This window comes from Protobothrops mucrosquamatus, unplaced genomic scaffold (assembly GCF_001527695.2).
Source record: "Protobothrops mucrosquamatus isolate PMUCROS unplaced genomic scaffold, P.Mucros_1.0 scaffold2864, whole genome shotgun sequence".
NCBI classification, from domain to species: Eukaryota; Metazoa; Chordata; class Lepidosauria; order Squamata; family Viperidae; genus Protobothrops; species Protobothrops mucrosquamatus.
Genome location: NW_015388894.1, coordinates 15,435 through 33,207, shown reverse-complemented (window position 1 = coordinate 33,207; position 17,773 = coordinate 15,435). Strand labels below are relative to the sequence as shown.

General features: G+C 36.9%; 1 protein-coding gene across 1 annotated transcript in view; it reads right to left on the bottom strand.

The window, feature by feature from the left end:
• Positions 1 to 361: 361 nt before the first annotated feature.
• LOC107296557 (metabotropic glutamate receptor 1-like) overlaps positions 362 to 17,773 on the bottom strand; it is a gene marked incomplete at its 5' end in the record, with an annotated part of 30,063 nt that continues 12,651 nt past the window's right edge. Inside the window, one exon of the mRNA XM_015825884.1 lies at positions 362 to 1,247. Within this exon, the coding sequence (XP_015681370.1) occupies positions 362 to 1,247 (886 nt within the window). The remainder of the gene's footprint in view (positions 1,248 to 17,773) is intronic.

Sequence of the window (17,773 nt, the reverse complement as noted above, 5' to 3'; positions counted from 1 at the left end):
ATGATGTGACTGTGTGTTGAAGAACACTGTGTGTTACTGTTACACTTTCTTTTTTGCTATAGAAGTTGTATATGGGATTTGTGCTTTGTCAGAATTCCAATGATCTTCTCAGAACACACTACTCTTGAACACAATAATTTCCTTTTTTTAAAAAACAAAACAAAACAAAACTACACACACAACAGGTAAAGAACTGGAGCCCTCTAATGGATTTAGTGCAGGATATAATTTTTTGCCCCACCCTATACACCATGCTCATTGGCCTTCACTTGCCCCAGGGGGCTTGTGCTATTTCTCCCTGTCCAATTAAAGCTCAGAGAGAAGACATAATCTACTTGCTTTCACCAGAGCAGCTTCTGTTCTACAAAGTGGATGAGCTTTGCTTGTAATCCCTCAAAACAACGGAGGTGTAAGTTGCATTGGGAGGTATGCAAAGCACTGATTCGGACACAGGAGAACTGGGCACAGAACTGCCTGAAGCCACTGAATCTCGAAAAGGAGATGGAGGTGTCAGTGCTGGTGAATCTTCTAGAGTCAGTTTGCTGGTGGCCTGCTCCTCTTCTTCCTCTTCCTCCTCCCCTAAATTTCCTGGCCTCTCATACACATAATCTTGGATAAGCTTAAACTTTTCATTTTCTTCTTCTTCCTCCTCCTCCTCTTCTTCCTCCTCCTCCTCTTCTTCTTCAGATGGGAGTGAAACCGGCTCTTTAATGAAAGTGCCCATTTGTAGTGGCAATATCTGTGGCTGCATTGCTGGAGGATGATATATGGGCCTCAGTCCATTTCCTGCACCAGACACGGGCATTACCGCATTGAAATCAGGGATGCCAGTGGCAAATTTGTTGACCACACCCTGCAGCTGGTCCATAATGGATCGCGGTGGTGGAGGCGGTGGTGGGGGTGGCAAGACTTTGGGACTCTGTATGTCCTCTGCTGCTGCCTGTAGTGGAGGCATCACCATCACTCTTCTGTGTACAACCATGGAAGGACTACTCATTTGGCTGAAGTGCACTGACTCACTTCCTTCCTCCTCCACAACATTGTACAAAGTCTTACTGCTGATGTCCGAAAAAGTGAGGCTCTTGCTTGGACCTGGATAACTTTTAGTTAGGGGCTTGATCACTGCTGTCTGATTGCATCCTAGCTCCTTATTCTTCACATGCACTGAGAGCCTGTGCCACATATGTTGTCCCTTGGGAATTTCTCTTCCACCTGGTTCAGACCATGACACAGACTTGCCATTAGAACTAGAAATAAAATAAAGATGTGTTTATTTACATTTCCGTAGGCAGACACAGGCAACCACAACACATTTATCCTAGAAAATCCCTGCAGTATTAGTTCCTCCGAGAAGCAACTACAGTGGGAAACAGCAACTGTTCCTAAATGTAGATTTTGTAAACGAAGGCAAATTATTCCCTGTTAGTTTCAGATGTTGGGGACAGAGCAACATCTTGCAGAATACACATGGCTGCCACCAGACACATAAAGTAGTGGATCTTCATTCCCTCTCCCTGTAATGGTAGTAAGGAATAGCAAATAAACTGATTCCAAGATTCTCTATCCCCAGTTTATGCACTTCCTGGGAGGAAATGCAGAGAAACATCAACAGCAGTGACCGTAACAAGCATATTGTTTCTTTATTAAATGTTGTTAGGGTGAATGGGGTAAAATGTTGTTATTATTAATTATAAACAGCAGCTTTCTTCAACTTGTCTTTCAAAAGTAAGCAGCCTCTACATTTAAGGAGGAGAAGGGAGGATGAATGGGAAATGGATATGCCCATCTCCTGCTCTGTTGCCAGCCTATGATTCTGAACAAACATAAAATAAGTACATGCACATCAGACATAGTTTCCACAAATGGTGCAGAAACTCAACTTCAATCTTTAAAAAGCACTCAACTTTATAATATATAATCTTTAGTCTGTAACATTTGATTTGCATTTCACATGCAACAATTTCCACAACACATAAAAACTTGTCTGGTCTGGTAAAAACAGCAGTACAAAACTTCCTAGCTCCAATTTGTGGATGAGTGGAATTACAGACAGAAATATTCTCCTTCATCTATTGAATTTTCTCCATTGGAGCCACGGAGGTTTGAGGATTACCTTTCTCATGGTGCATACTTTGTACAGTTGTACTTGTGTTCATACTATGAAAAATCAGTCTCACAACCTGTACGACAACAAATGTTTTAAAACACAAATGCAGACATAACTAATACCTATAAGTCTGTTATATATTTATTAAGTTTAAATGACCTTAAATACTTGCTGAAAAGAGATTAAAAGGATGACATACTGTAGACCATATTAACGTCTCTTTGCTCTAGGAGTCTAGGACAACCCCACTATTTAGAAAGAGGTTATGTTCATGATATGGAGGCACCAAGAAAGAACTGTAGTAAGTAAGAATCAAAACAACAGGGACTTTAAGCAAGACTACTACTCTGAGAATTTCTTGGGGGTGATGATGGCTTACCAGCTGTATCAATTACAGTGGCAGCTTTAGATAGTTAGTAGATTTTTTTTTGTAGGTATGTTATGTTGTTGGACACTGTGGGAGCCTGGGATAACCAAACAGTCCTGTAAAATAGCTTTAAAAGGCTGGTATTTCTGGTGATTTTTTTTTCTATGTCACATGGAAGAAAAATATTTTATTCTGAACAATATTTATAGCATGTGGAGAGTAGAAACATTCTGTTGCAGGCTCTGTGATGCTCAGAGTAGATATTGCAATGATCCTATGCTATATATTAGATTTATGTGGATGTATTTATTTAGTACCTTCTGATGCAAATCACTTGCTTTGCAATGCCCTATAGTTTTGAAGTTATCAGTACATTTCTCAGTAGCTGATGGACATACAGTTTGGCAATGTAAATGCAGCACTAGATAAATTTATATTTCATCCAGTGCTGTAGTTTTATGGATTAAAGCTGAGTTATTTCTCAATGAAAGCCTATGTGGGCACTCTCAGATAGGAATAAATCAAGGCACAGAATCCATTTTAGATGGAAATTTGACTCTAGCTGCTTTCATGTGTAAGGCTGAAGTCTTTTAAATGGGTGTCACTGGGTTACTTAGTTGTGAAAGCTTGGTGGAAAGCTTCATGTACAGGATTTATAAATTAGAGTTATTGGAAATTTTTCTGTAGGAGAAAGTGAACCAAATTTAGCTGGGCAAGGAGTTAGTTCAAACAAAGTATTTGATGTTCAGAAAACAGGCCAAGGATGCTCTGTAAAATCCATGGGAATGGGTTTTATACTTTCATGTACGTATAAAATAGAATGTAAAACACACTGCAATACAGAATATGTTGAACAGCAATACTGGTTAATGCATATAAAAACAACACATTTAAAACACAACTTATGTATGTTAGTATACACCCACGGACATACATACATACGTGCCTGCACGCACGCACACACACACACACACATACAAGTTCCTTTCAGGTCAGTGGGGCTGACTCCCAGGCAAGAATTTATAGAATTACAGACTTATATTACTCCATTTCTCCTTCCCCCCCCCCCTTGGCATCATCTTCAGAATTTTATTTTAAATCGATATTGACCAAAACTCACCAGTTCCTGAATTTTTTTTTCATATTATTATATCCCAACAAAAGTTTCAATGATGACTTCAATCTTGTCCACAATGCTGATGACTAATAATATACCCATTTCATTGGATTCAGTTTTGTGTGTCATATAATTTCCATTGTCATCTGATATACAAAGTAGAATCCAATGAACCGGGTACATTATATGACATATAATACTGAGAACGGTTGATAATTATTTTTAAAATTTCCACTGAAATTCCACTTATACTAGATATTTGGCATATAATCTTATTTTTTCAGCAGCATTTTTTCCCTCTGTTATCCTGCCTTACTTTCTTCTCTGTGTTCAATTTATTGCTCTTTGTCCCCTTAGGCCAGGGGTGTCAAACTCGCAACATCACGTGACATGTTGCAACGTATTGTGACTTTTTTTCCCATTGCCGGGAATGGGGTGGGCGCGGTTTTGCCATGATGCATCCGGCCCGCGGGCTGGCAGTTTGACACCCCTGCCTTAGACTTTCTAGGGAAAGCAGATTCATCCCATCAACATGATTTAAAATTTATCCTTTATGGCATAATCTATGTGGGCTCCCCATGCAACTATTTTTTTTTAAAGAATTGTTGTTTTTCTTGCTATATCATTGTTCTACTTAATAAACAGGTCTAACCCAGCTCTTATCTGTAACCTTTAAAATGGGCTTAGTTGCAAAACGTTTAATGTGGTAGGAAAGAAGAACTACATAGTAAGTAATGATTACTATTGTTCCATTGATTCATTTTTTTTTCATCTTCCAAAAATTCCAATATGGCCAAAACTACATGAAGTCATGTTCATCAGTGAGTATTTTTTTGTATTTGGCCTACGACTGAGTATTTCTGAAGCCCTCAGTAGGCAGGAAGAACTGGACACAGCCAGAATGCAGCTGAAACTGCTAGAGAAAATGGACAGCCGCCAAAGAAGACCAGTTCAGCTCCATGCAAAAAACACAAACAAGAAAAACTGTGGGATAAATTGTGGGAAAGATAAAATGAACAGGTAAACTATTTTTTTTTCCTTTTGGAATTCAGCCAGAAGATGTTGAAGTGACAACCATGAAAAACAGAAGAAAAAAAAAAAGTTCCTCCAAAAATTATTTGACAGTGTCCTTGAAAGAATATATATGGACAAGCAGGTCAAGGCAGTGTGAAAAATGGGACACATACACGACTTTTCTGTCATTAATGGCATGCACCATTATTAGAAATGAGAAAGTCATGAGAAAGAGAAAGCAATGGGTTAAAAAAAATACACCACTGTTTGTCATGCAGCTTTTCTTACACATTCACTGCAGTTTGGGGTTTTTCAAAGCTGCACATGTGCCGACGGACATTGGCTGGTGGGCGAGAATTCTGGCTGCCTCTTCCTGAGGATTGAAAAGAAAAAAAATACCCAATGAGTGGTTATCCACATCCACATTCAGGGCAGTTGTACCACTCAGTAGGGTGCTGTGTTCTGCCTTCCTTGGACATCTTGCCATTTCTCCACCATGTCTCCATTACTCAGGATACAACTCTAGGTTGCTTACCTGGGAGAAAGCCCTACGAAACTCAAAGGGACTGATTTGTGCAGAAGTTGCACCGTACATGGTTGGACTGCTTCCTTCGTTCCACACTTACTCCGTGGTTCTTTGCACAACATTCCTCTCTTGATCATCACCTTCCTTATGTGCCTAAAAGCCAATGTGGAAGTGCAAATAACCTTTGAATAGGTTGAAATCTGTGCTCTCTTACGACAAGGCCTCCAGTAGCACCCTTGGCATGATCATGTGCACCCTCACTGTGCTAAAATGGGAGAAAAATATCACTTAACCTACTCAAGCTCCTGTGAAAAATCACAGATTAAATGAAATACAGCTCTGGCAAATGATTATAGTGTGGTGGGTAGATCGGAACACATTACAGGTCCCCTTAAACAGGCTCCCCATGGTGAGGAAAAATTAATTCCAGGCAAATAAGCATTACATTTTTTTCTTCACTCAGTGGTTCTCAACCTTTTCTTCACCACAGATTCCCTTTAAATACCATGGGCACGAATCCCCAAGACTTAACTCAAAACTTAAACCATAACATTTCTTCAAGCCTTTGTGGACCCTCTGTGATGACACTGCAGTTCCCTCCAGAGGTCTGTGGACTACAGGTTGAGAACCATTGGCTGGGATTATTGATTCAGCAGAAGGAAATAGCTGGATGGCTAAGCCAGAGAGATGTAAGTTGGTTAATAACTTTTGTGGATTTATCTGCATGCAATGCGCCAAATTTATTCAGGGATTGGTATAAAGTAGGGATGCTTCCTTGCCTATGGACTGAATATTTCAAAAGAATGTACATACAGTATAATGGTTATTTGAAGATAGCTTTACATAGTACCCTGGGCCCTCCTTCATCATTTGCTCTTGCCAAATGCCCTATTTTGCATATGCTAATCGATGATTTGCTAGAAAATGCATAGTTATACCACTGTCAGAAGGGTCATGAAAATGACAAAAACATATGAAGCAAAAGAAACTGCCACTTACCTGTTGGTTTGTACCTCCCCACCCTGATAACATACTAATTTGTTGGGTGATATTATGAAATGCTCATACATTTTCTATGCTCCATATCTAATGTTTCCAGACAGAAACCACTGATCTTTATTCAAGTGGTAGTTTGATTACCGCTTCATCAATTAACATACATAGTCCTTTATTTTTACTACTTTGCTGCAATCACATTTTATACTGTAATAGAAGGAAGCATAAGTTGTGATACGAAAGTCTTATTGACTACACAAAACTGAAATGTGAAAACCTTACAGTTGCATAAGGTGTACTTATTTGTACACTGTTTCAAATCATTCTGCTGCGTAAGCCACCCTAGGGGTCCACCTGCAGGAAAAAACTGGGATAAGATTGGATCTGAGGAAAACATACATCAGAAGTCTAAGCAATTGAAGTATTGATAATTCAAGCAAACATGAATCTTCTTTTTGTTGTTTACTGCAGCAAGCATCCATATTCATGAACTGGGAGACATTTGCCCTTCTCTAGAAAAGACTGCATAAGAATACTATTTATATCAGGGATTGGTAAAGTGATTTCTACAGACATCAGTGTACCCTCTGACACTTCCTTTGCTCCCATCCAGGTCCTCTATCTGTTTTTGTTTTAAAATAAAAGTGATATAGAAGACTGACAAATGGAAGGCAAAATTCCAGCCTCCAAGTATTGTAGTTGCCTGCAGTGGTCTCTTTGGACCAGATATTTAGCTTTAAAACTGGGCTCTGGAAAGATGCGGTCAAAAAAGAAATTAGTTCTAATATGCATGTGTCATTCTAAATTGGATTATAAATTATGAGTAAAAATCTCCAGAGAAATAAACTGGATGCTAGATACAAGTGAAAAGAATTCTGTGTGTAATTCACTATTAAAGACATACATTTCTAAATACCTAACTTTCTTCCTTTTTGCTTGCTTTATAAATATTTACAGGTCTACCATTACAAGGGAATGTGATATGACATCCAGTCAAGCAAGAAATTAAATTATGTGTGCCTACACACTCATGCAAAAACAAAGTGAACTTTCTATTCTAATTTTCCATAGTAATGCATTTACATCCTCTACCTTGGGAAGCACAGAAATGTCAGTTATAAGCATCATTCATGAGTCCTGGAACATCTTCGCTCTCTCCTAAAAGCTCAGCTTCATAATACAATTTTCTCTCATGCTTCAGATTTATACACTAAATTAGATGTTTCAATAACAAATGATTGCTTCAAGGAACAAGGAAGAAAAAGAGGAGCATATAGCTGCCTTTAGGCCTAGTGGGTTTACTCTCTCATTCTAGAGCAATATTTTTCAACTACACAATTTCAGGATGCTTGGACTTCAACTCCTAGAATTCCCCAGCCAATAGAGTGTTAGGAAAAACTCTCCTTAAAAGATCAGTTTGATATTGGACCTAATTTGAGGGTGGTTCCCCTTCACTGAAGGCATTCAAAGTGAGGTTAGACAGTCATCTGTCAAAGGTGCTTTAATTACATTCCTCTTTTGGGTAGGGGATTGGACCTGATGGCCTAAATATAACTAGTTATCATGTGAATAGTAAACATTGAAAACTTTGTTCAACCCAAGAACTGTCTGGAAGGCCATACTCAATTTATTTTATTGATACATATAATCTTGAGTTAGTTTGTTTTACAGCCCGTGCATTTTTAAAAGAAACATTTATTTATTTATTTATTTATTTATTTATTTATTTATTTATTTATTTATTTTCATTCATTCATTCATTCATTCATTCATTCATTCATTCATTCAATTTCTATTGCTTCCCAATTCAAGAAAGTGATTCTGGTTAATAAAAAATAGAAGAATATTGGATACACTGAGAAGTACATAGGCAGCTTTTATCTGAGTGAGCTTACCCACTTCAATTAATGTAGAAATGTATTTATAGAAACAGGTGTGTCCAAGGGTTAGCATGGTCTTTCCTGAGAAAAGCTCTCTTTTCACTTAAGATTCATGTATTAAACCAAGAATACTTTGTGCCATGGACCACCACTCTGAGGGTCTGGTGAAACCTCCAGATCCCTTCTCAGAAAAATGTATGAAAATTAAAATTAAAATGCATAAAACCAAATACAAAATGATAGACTTCATTGCAAAGGAAAGCCGTTTTACTGAAATACGGGTATCAAATTGTTTAAAATGACGAAGCCAGTAATATAGGTGAAAATGAAGCTGTCATTTCTTTTCCTATCCAAGCTCACGGATCCTGTACTAAACAGTCACTTTTACTGTCAGCCATGCTATAGGTCAGAGGTGGCCCTTTTATGACTTGTGGACTTCAACTCCCAGAATTCCTGGCTCAGGGCTTGAAGTCCACAAGAAATAAAAGGGCCATTGTTTCCCACCCCTGCTGTAGGTCATCGGGAGGCGAAGCTGCAAGTCCTGGCTGTTGAATTAGCACATTAGTCCTTTTGCAGCCAAAAGCTAATGCGACTTGGCTTCCCTGTAAAGAGGGTTGGTTCTTGACAAACTCACATGTACGCACTTGCACACATGCACACAAAGTCTCCATTGATTGCTCCTGTTCCATACAAATGTTTCAACATGTTTAAAATAAATCTTTGTCCCAAAGGAAATACTTTTTGCTCCTCCACGAGACCGCCAATATGACTTTTCAAACCCGTCTATATGCAAGTCCCAGGTGCCTAGCCCTTTTCAAACTTGGCACTAGAGCTCCTACAAACCTCTAGAGGTGTTGCATTTCAGAATAATTGTCTATCCACTCACAAGATGGGCCATAATTTTCTAAACAACTTGAAACGGTGTGTGGCACATTGCCGTTGTCAAGCAATTTTATCACTGAAATGAACAGTAATTCCTAAGTATAAACCTAGAAGAAAATTGTGCCATAGAGAATTTCTGAAGTATATAAGAAAATCCATATAAAGCCAATTCATTAAATTTATCGAGTCTCAAAATGTGGGCAAATGTTTGTCCAACTTAGCATGTTACTTTTAAGTACAGAAAACTGCCAAAACAACTGTTAACCCATTGCTGAATAATAGAGTAATGCCAGTCACCTAAAAAAAAAAAAAGTCTTCCTGAATTTGGATTTGACAAATACCTACCTTGACATTAATGACCCTTTGGGGACAAGATATTCAAGAAATTGTCAGCAATTAAATTGCAAACATTATTGAAAGATATTGATTACCTTTTAAAGCCTATGTTCAGGTGGCCCACTTCAGGGACAGAATTACTCTTATATATTCTTATAGATTATTTCTATAAGAAAGAGAACTAGGGATAGAGAAAGGAAATATAACCTTCTTATGGATTCTGCTAAAATTCTTCTGGCCAACCTCAATAAACTGGAGACTGGAAAAGTATTTTGCAACGACTCTATGTAATTTGTATAGCCAGTTCCAGAGAGTAAGTAGCTCTGAATAATTGTATGTTAGTACTTTCTTAGAGTGTTATTGAGTAGAACTTCACCCAAAATGCTATTTAACAAGTATGTGATGGCATTAGAATGTCATTAGAAATCTGAGGCATGATGTCACTGACATGTAAATGATAGCTGACTTTTCTCTAGTGCTTGCACATATTGATGGATTGGATCACAACAAGTTGTTACACATTGAATGATAGTGAGTGTTTATAGAACTTGGGGAATTTACAGGCCCAGAATGAATGAATGAATGAATAGGAGTATCTCTAGATTTACTAAAACTTCCATAGCAGGAAAATACACTGTACTATCCCTTTTAATTGGTGCATCTGGCTTGGAGAGAAATATTTTTACCACAGTAATGCATGGATTATTAACTTCCTTCTTGGACTGCTGTATGACTCTCCATTTGGATCTGTGCTTGAAGTTGGTACAAACTTGATGCAGAATATAGCGGAAAAGTGATGGACAACATACCGTGCACAGGAAACTGTGTAAAGTGCCTATTTTACACAGATCGCCTTCCCTATTTTGTTGTTAAGAATCAAAAACTTTTATAAAAGTTCAGGAAATGAAATATCCTTTCCTGTCTAGATTCTGTTGGATTACTATAGCTGCCAAGGGAGGTTTTATTGATGATGTTATATTCTGCAGACTGTGATATGGCAGTCACCCAGAACTGAATGTTTTCAGCTATGGCTTCTATTCCCCAGTATATTCTCCACTTGCTATGCACCAAGTAATATCTCTGTTCTCCTTGATATTTGATGCTGCATTGATATTAGTAATATTTATTAAAGAGATGCTCTGTTGGTTTTTATATATTCAATTTGTTACATTTTATATTATGTACCACTTAGGGATAATTTTAATGATAGGAATAAATTTCACGATAATAGTAAAATAACAAATAGCCTTCAGATGGTGCCAAACCAATCAAGAAAGATAATTACATTCGGAGGGAGTGTTCATTGTTAACAAACAGAGCCAAGAAAGCTATGAGGAAAGTGGACCAATTCCATTGGAAAGTGGACACCTTGCTCAAGTGTGGAGAAAAAAAAAGAGAGAATACAGACTTGCTCGCAGTCCAAACAAATGGAAAGTAAAATACAAATCAGAGGGAGAGGAAGAAAAAAAAGAAAAGAATGTGCAGTTATATTGTTTTTACAAAATAAGACCAATGATAAAAAAAACCACATATAAGCACTTAGGGGGGAATTCAACATCAAAATTATCGGTCTTCTAACCAAACTCTAACACCTTTTTATTGTCTAAGATTGGCCTCGGCAGCCAATGACTGAAAACAAACAAATGGAACATTAACTTTTTAACAGGATCTGGGGAATTCAGGAATTTATAGGTCAGTTAGCTTAACAATACTTCCTGTAGATACAGAGAAGCTTTATTAAGGACAGATTACTAAGCATATTAAGGACATTAAGCCTGAAAAGTTTCAGCTGAGTAATTTCAAGTGATTCACTGTGGTACATGTTTTAAACTCCCCCTTGGCACCTTTTTTTAAAGGCAAGAAATAGCAAGGAAGAGGAATTACTCCAGTACTGCAACCTCCAAATTGTTAAGCAAAAAGCATACAGAGTAGTTGTTGTACTGAACCCATTGCAAAATTTGTTCTCATGGCTCATAGGAAAATTTAGCTTTTTCTGGACATGATGCAAATTTAGCTTCTTCTGGAAGTAATGCATTATATACTGCTTGTACAAACTCTGTTTTAAAAAAATATGAAAAGCTGTATTATCGTTTTGTTAGCAATAATACATTGTGATATATACCGTAGTTATATTATAGGCAAATATTTGACAGCCGAGTATGTTATTACACTCATGCAATGAATAAATTCACATCTCTCGTTTGCTCTCCATCTCTTTAAGGAAACCTGCCCAACTCAAACAGGAAAACAACATGTCTCCGTATTACAGATTTGAAGAGATTGTCTTTTTCCACATTTTTTTTATCCCCACAATTTACTTTTCAGATGCCATGGGAAATATAAACATCAAATGTGATCACATCATTGTTAATGGATATGTTAGTCCTGATCTCTTCCCTAATGATTCACAAAATGGGATGTTTTTGTCTTTTTAACAGCCACTGTGTCCTGGGTTAACATTTTCACTGAATGATCTATGACAGCAAGAGTAACTTTTCCTGGTCAGGCACTGCCATCTCGTTCAGAATACCTCAGTGTATTTGTGTTTCTTGCCCCAATATGCGTTGCATTGCGTTTAGACAGAATTGCATTTGCCATTTTGTTGTCCCTTCGCCAATTTTGAAGGGATCCTTTTGAGTCATTAAAATCACTCTACTTCTCTCTCTGCTGAGAAACAAACCATTTTGTGTCCTTGCCAGCTTGACTTGCTAACTGTTCATCTGCAATTCTAGATCTTTTAGGTCAGTTAGATAACGTCACAATTTTGCATTTCCTGCTGTAAAAAAACTGTCTATTTATTTCCGTTCCTTTTTTCCCCAGCCCAGAACAGAACATTGCCTCTGATTTTTGACAGTCTTTTCAGAAGGCTTTTTCAGATACAAGGACTATCCATCTATCTATGGGGTTGCTGACATTCTCAAACAAAAGGTTTACATTTGCAGAAGCCTTATTGATTCTTCTTGAGCAAGGTAAAGATAAAGTCACCTTCAAGTCAAGGAAGATTCCTGGTAACTTCATGGACAGATTCAGACACTTTCTAGGCACTAAAATAGAAGAGATTTCCCATTTCAGTCTTCCTTATTTATTTATTTTTAAATCTCAGTCTAGCTTACATATGTGGTCTTCCCTGATGGTCCCCCATTGGACCATGATGATGGTGCTTGGTATGTAGCAAGCTAACTTATTTTCATTAAAATAGGACTATCAAATCTGGGCTGCAAAAATCCAATGATCACGAGCAAATTGTTTACAGAAACTGTTGCTGACATCAATGACCATCTGGGTTTTTGAAGCCCAGATCTGGAAATTTGAAAATGTTTATAAAATTAAAAGATAAACAGGAGTAGCAGACTTACCAGGTACTAAGGAAATGTGACCTATTAGAGAACCCAGTTCTATCTAAGGGCAGAACAGAGAATTACAAAAAGCAAAGAAAGGCAGAGTAAGCATCTTCTGCTTACTTAAGTTCACTCAGATCTCAGATTGTCACCAAATTTCACAAATGGATGTCATGTATAATTATTGTACTATCTGAGAACATATTCCTGGCAGAGATTATTGGAAGTAGGGGAGGTGATGTGGGGGGCAAGGCTCTCTCAGACTGATTGGCACAGAGTGATGAGTTGCACTGTGAGTGAGATGAGCAGTCTCTAAATTTGATAAACCAATAAAATAAAATAAATATCTGTCAGTGTGTCTTGCATAAGTTTCTGAGCCAAAGCTAACATTTGGGCAGTGCACTGTAATTAATTCTTGTTGAGTAGAGTATGCAAGAGAGAGAACACTGAAAGTCAAACATTCAAAATTTAGCAGTCTTCTCCGTTAAAATTTAACAAAGCTCACCTAAATATAAGATGAAGAAAAGGGGAAGTGATGTTAACAGAATAGAAAACATTGATGCAAATTAATGCATTAACGCAACATTAATAATTTCATTGGTATTCAGACTGCATGCATATATTTAAGATATTTCTCTTGTTAACAGTGAAGAGATCTTTGCAATGTTGGTAAGATCATGCTGGGATTGTGTGTCCCACACACAATAAGAATAAAGGAGAGAGTTGCTAATATATACAGTATATATGGGTGCCTTTGTTTTATTTGAAAACTTCAAGAACATAAATAAATATCCCCAGGAATTCTACAGGCATTTGTGAATTTTTCATGCTTTATTGAAATAGTATTCTTTTCAGAAGCATTTCTTTAGGTGTTTGATTATTTGATCACTTGTCATGTAGTCCACAGGACTTTTTATTTTTGTTTCAACACAGAATGGAAAATTGAATGATGTAGTTAAAGGTAAACAGTTTATAATAAATAGAGACATAAAAGGGGAAGCATGAATCTTTGTTTAATTGCTGAGTGGGCATTAAAATGAGTAAGCAATGACTTCATTGTTCAGCATATAATATCTGATTTTCAAATCACTTAATAAGAAGTTTGTAGATTTTCCAATCTTTCTAAGTACAAATTTAGAAACTGTTTATGTGATTTTTTTTTAATATAGTGAGAATCTGGGGAGTTTTTGATGAAGTTATTAGGCATAGTCACATGTTGAAATAAGAATCTAAAAAGAAAATATTATAAAACCTTATTTTATTGTTATTTTTTTTTTAAATGTGTATTTCCAAGAAAAATTCATTTTATAAATAAATAGCATGAATGATTTTCCTCCTTCCTCTCCCTCAGCATCCTATATTCAGCCTGCTTGGCATTATTTCCCTATAAAAAGACTACATTTTCTTTTAGCCTTTATTAACTCCTCAATGCTCATAATATAATCAAAGACAATCATTCGGAAGTAAATCCAATCAATTTCAGTGGAATTTATTTTCAACTAAATGGTTTAAATTTACTTTCCCAATAGTCTTTTCATTTGGCCTCAAAAGATGTATAAATGAAAATAGGGTAAACGAATAGCTGTTTGAAGTAATTAATGGATATTGCAGTCTGTAAAATACGTCTAATGTTTCAGAATCATCCAATTTCAATCAGACTTTATGTTTGACTGTAATAAACTTAAATTGTTATGAACATTTATAATCCCTTCCTTAATTTTTTATTTTTTAATCTCATGGCATTTTGAGAGAAGAGGAAAAAAGATAAATGGACAAATTAAAATCAGCAACTTTTATATTCCTTACGAATTATAAAAGGGGTTTACGGGCAATGTTCATTTTTTCACATGTGGATTTCTAGTTTTAAATAATAATTGCTAATGGGTTCTTATCAGATTTATCTATGAGTCCAGAATGATTTGAAAAAAATGTTTTCAGACCTATCACAAACCAAACATGTATTTGCTGTTTGTTAAAAAAATCTGGTCATTTTCAAGTTTCAACTGGTTAGGAGTTGAAACAATTCTTAATACATCAGGATTTTTTTCAGGCATGAAGCATACATATAGAGTTTCCACAAAAATAAGACCCAACCAGGAAATAAGCCCTAGCATGATTTTTCAGGATGCTCATAATATAAGCTCTACCCCAAAAATAAGCCCCAGTTAAGATCGTCAGCCAGATGGATGCATTTAGTACTGTATTTCCCTGAAAATAAGCCCTAATGCATCTTTGGTGCAAAAATTAATATAAGACACGGTCTTATTTAAGGGAAAACATGTGTAGACCTATTACCTGTTTACCTTTTTCCATACTGGCTGTGGTGGTGATGTGATCTTGGTGGAGCATATTGGTATCTGTGGGAACAATTATTTATATATTTGTTTAACTCTGACTTTTTGCAGGAGAGGTCATTGCGGTTTTTAAATTATTGTACATCATTTGGAGCTAGAAGACAATATAAAAATTAAAAACAGATAAGAATTATAAGTCTCATGAATGGAAAGAGGGGGAACTTCAAATCATAGAGTCAGCAGTGTTCTGAACATTGTCCAATCGCATCATCCATAGGGTTGTATTGGGAATATTTTCTCCATAGCAGCCCCACCCCAAATCTGGACCAATTTTCAACCTGGCTACTTTTACTGACTTTTTCTCCTACATTAAATCTGGTCCCATTCTGTCTGTTCTTGGAAAGCTATTCTGCTGATAGATGGATGGACAGAGAATTTCCTAAATCCCTTTACATTATTCCTTTCCAACATTCCATTGAGTGGAAAAGAATAAAAAAGATAGAAAGAAGAAATCAAACAAAAATATTTGAAAGTTCATTTTTACTATTATTAAAGTCTGCATCTCCCTCTGCCAAAGCCCAATGGCATGACTATTGAGCAGAAAGAAAGGAAATTCCAATGGAGTTAGTTTCTTAGATTTAGAAGACCACCTTCAGCTGAATTGCTATTTATTTATTTGTTTGTTTGTTTTGTTATTCCTGAAGAATCAGTGATGGTCTGAACACTTTTTTTTTCATAAGAAGCAGCAGCTGGACATGACAAGAAATTAATATTAAGTATTGGCTATCAACTGACAAGGAGATAGATAGAGAAGGGGTTTTCTCTCTCTGGGAACTAAGCTAGATAAACATCATTCAGAACTGGTTTAGGTAAAGTAAATCTTGCCTCTTTGTTACAGATGTTGGTTTGAGTTACATATGATGGTTAACCAAGTCTTATCTTCACAAATACATTTATATCTCCAGTAGAAGAGAATATGTAGCTCAGGGTTAAACTATGGAGACCTTAGTGCTGTCTGAATTTTGGTTATTATGGGGTGGGGGTTGCTATGGTATAAATATCCCCAATACAACTGTACAGAAGAGATGATAGGACAATGGTTCAGAACACTGTTGACTCTATGATTCTAAGCTCCCCTTCTTTCCATTCATGAGATTTATGGTTCTTATTTGTTTTAAGTTTTATATTGTCTCCCAACTCCAAATGATGGACAATAACTAAAAACCCTGCAAAAGCCTCCTCCTTAAAATACCCAGTGCATAGATGATGTTACCTAGTTGGGTAATAAAACATCTGCAAGCAAACAACCAAGCTCAGACAGCACCAAGGACTTCACATTTATAGCTATTTGGCTTGCTGAGACAGTACTTTAAAGTTAATGTTATTTTCCTGGACACTCATCAGCATGTTAATGATTATGCAGTATAATAAGATGTGCATCTCCACTGAAAAACAGATTTGCAGCAGCATTTTTGCTTCTGGAAACAAGCTTGGGTTAAAGTTTAGGCTTGCATCTATTCTATATGGTCATGGCAGTGTTTTTATTTTTTCATGCAATATTCATACATCCATTCATCCATGTACTGGATATAGTTTAATATTAGTTTCTAATTTCATAAAGTCCCAGCAGAGAAAAATCAAAGGAAAAGTTAAAATATTAAAAATGTTATAAGAAAAAGATTTTTCTCAGAAAGTATCTAACGCCAGTTTTGAGATATTGGACTATTGTCAAATATAAAAAAATGTGTTCTTATAATGCATAACTCATACATAACTCATGCCTATTGCAGATAAATATTTAAATATTTTAAATATCTTAAAAAAGATAAATGTTTTTCCTCATGTAATTCCTTTTGCTATTATTGAAAAATATTATTTGAAAAGGTTAGTAGGGACTTTTTTATATCCTGTTTCAGTGAAGAGTCAAGCAACAAATTAAAGCAATAAAAAGGAAAATAAACTAACAGCAACCCCCCTCCCCTGTCCCACCACCACCAGTCTTTGCAACATGGAGCTGTATTAGCCCAGGGGTCTTCAAACTTGGCCCTTTTATGACTTGTGGACTTCAACTCCCAAAATTCCTCAGCACCCCTGTATTAGCCAAAAACTTCTTTCATCTCAGACAGAACAATGGATTTGTAATCTTACACATCTGGAGTATATTAGGCTGGAGAATGCTGCTCTAGACGCCGTTATGAAAATGAGGTTGGGTTTCTTTCTCCTGGAAAATGTTAATATATTCTGTCCTATTTTGGCATTATTACATTCTAGAGAAAATCAGTAAGCAAGACAGGGAAGCTGCACTGCCATCTTGTGCCATTAAATTTGCAGGCTAATGCAAAGGAATGAATAGGGTATAGCAGAGAGCTCCCTTCCTTGACTGTGTTAATAAAGACTGCTTCTTTGATGGGGAGCTTGGAGGCAATATTGGCTTGGTCTTGGCCTCACTCTTCTGGAAATGTGGCAGACTGACGTGGACAGAACAAAAAGAATGGCTAGATTTAATAGGCATGACTTTTGCTACTGATTGGAATACAGAAGAAAAACTTGGGCTAATGGATTGGAAAGGGACGTAAGGCGAGGGCCAGAAGAGATTACAGAGAGAGATATCAGGGCAGGTGGATGATTATGGAAGATAAAAGAATAAGCATCCAACCTTCCACCTTGAAGGGTGAAATTTTCAGTCAGAATCTGAAAGCCCAGAATAATGGGAACACCTATCGCCCGGTTTCCAACCTTCGCTTTGCGGCGAAGGTTGTCGAGAGTGTGGTTGCGCAGCAATTCCCCGGACACCTGGATGAAACAGTCTATCTAGACCCATACCAGTCGGGCTTCAGGCCGGGGCACAGCACGGAAACGGCATTGGTCGCGTTGGTTAATGATCTCTGGAGGGCCCGGGACAGGGGATATTCCTCT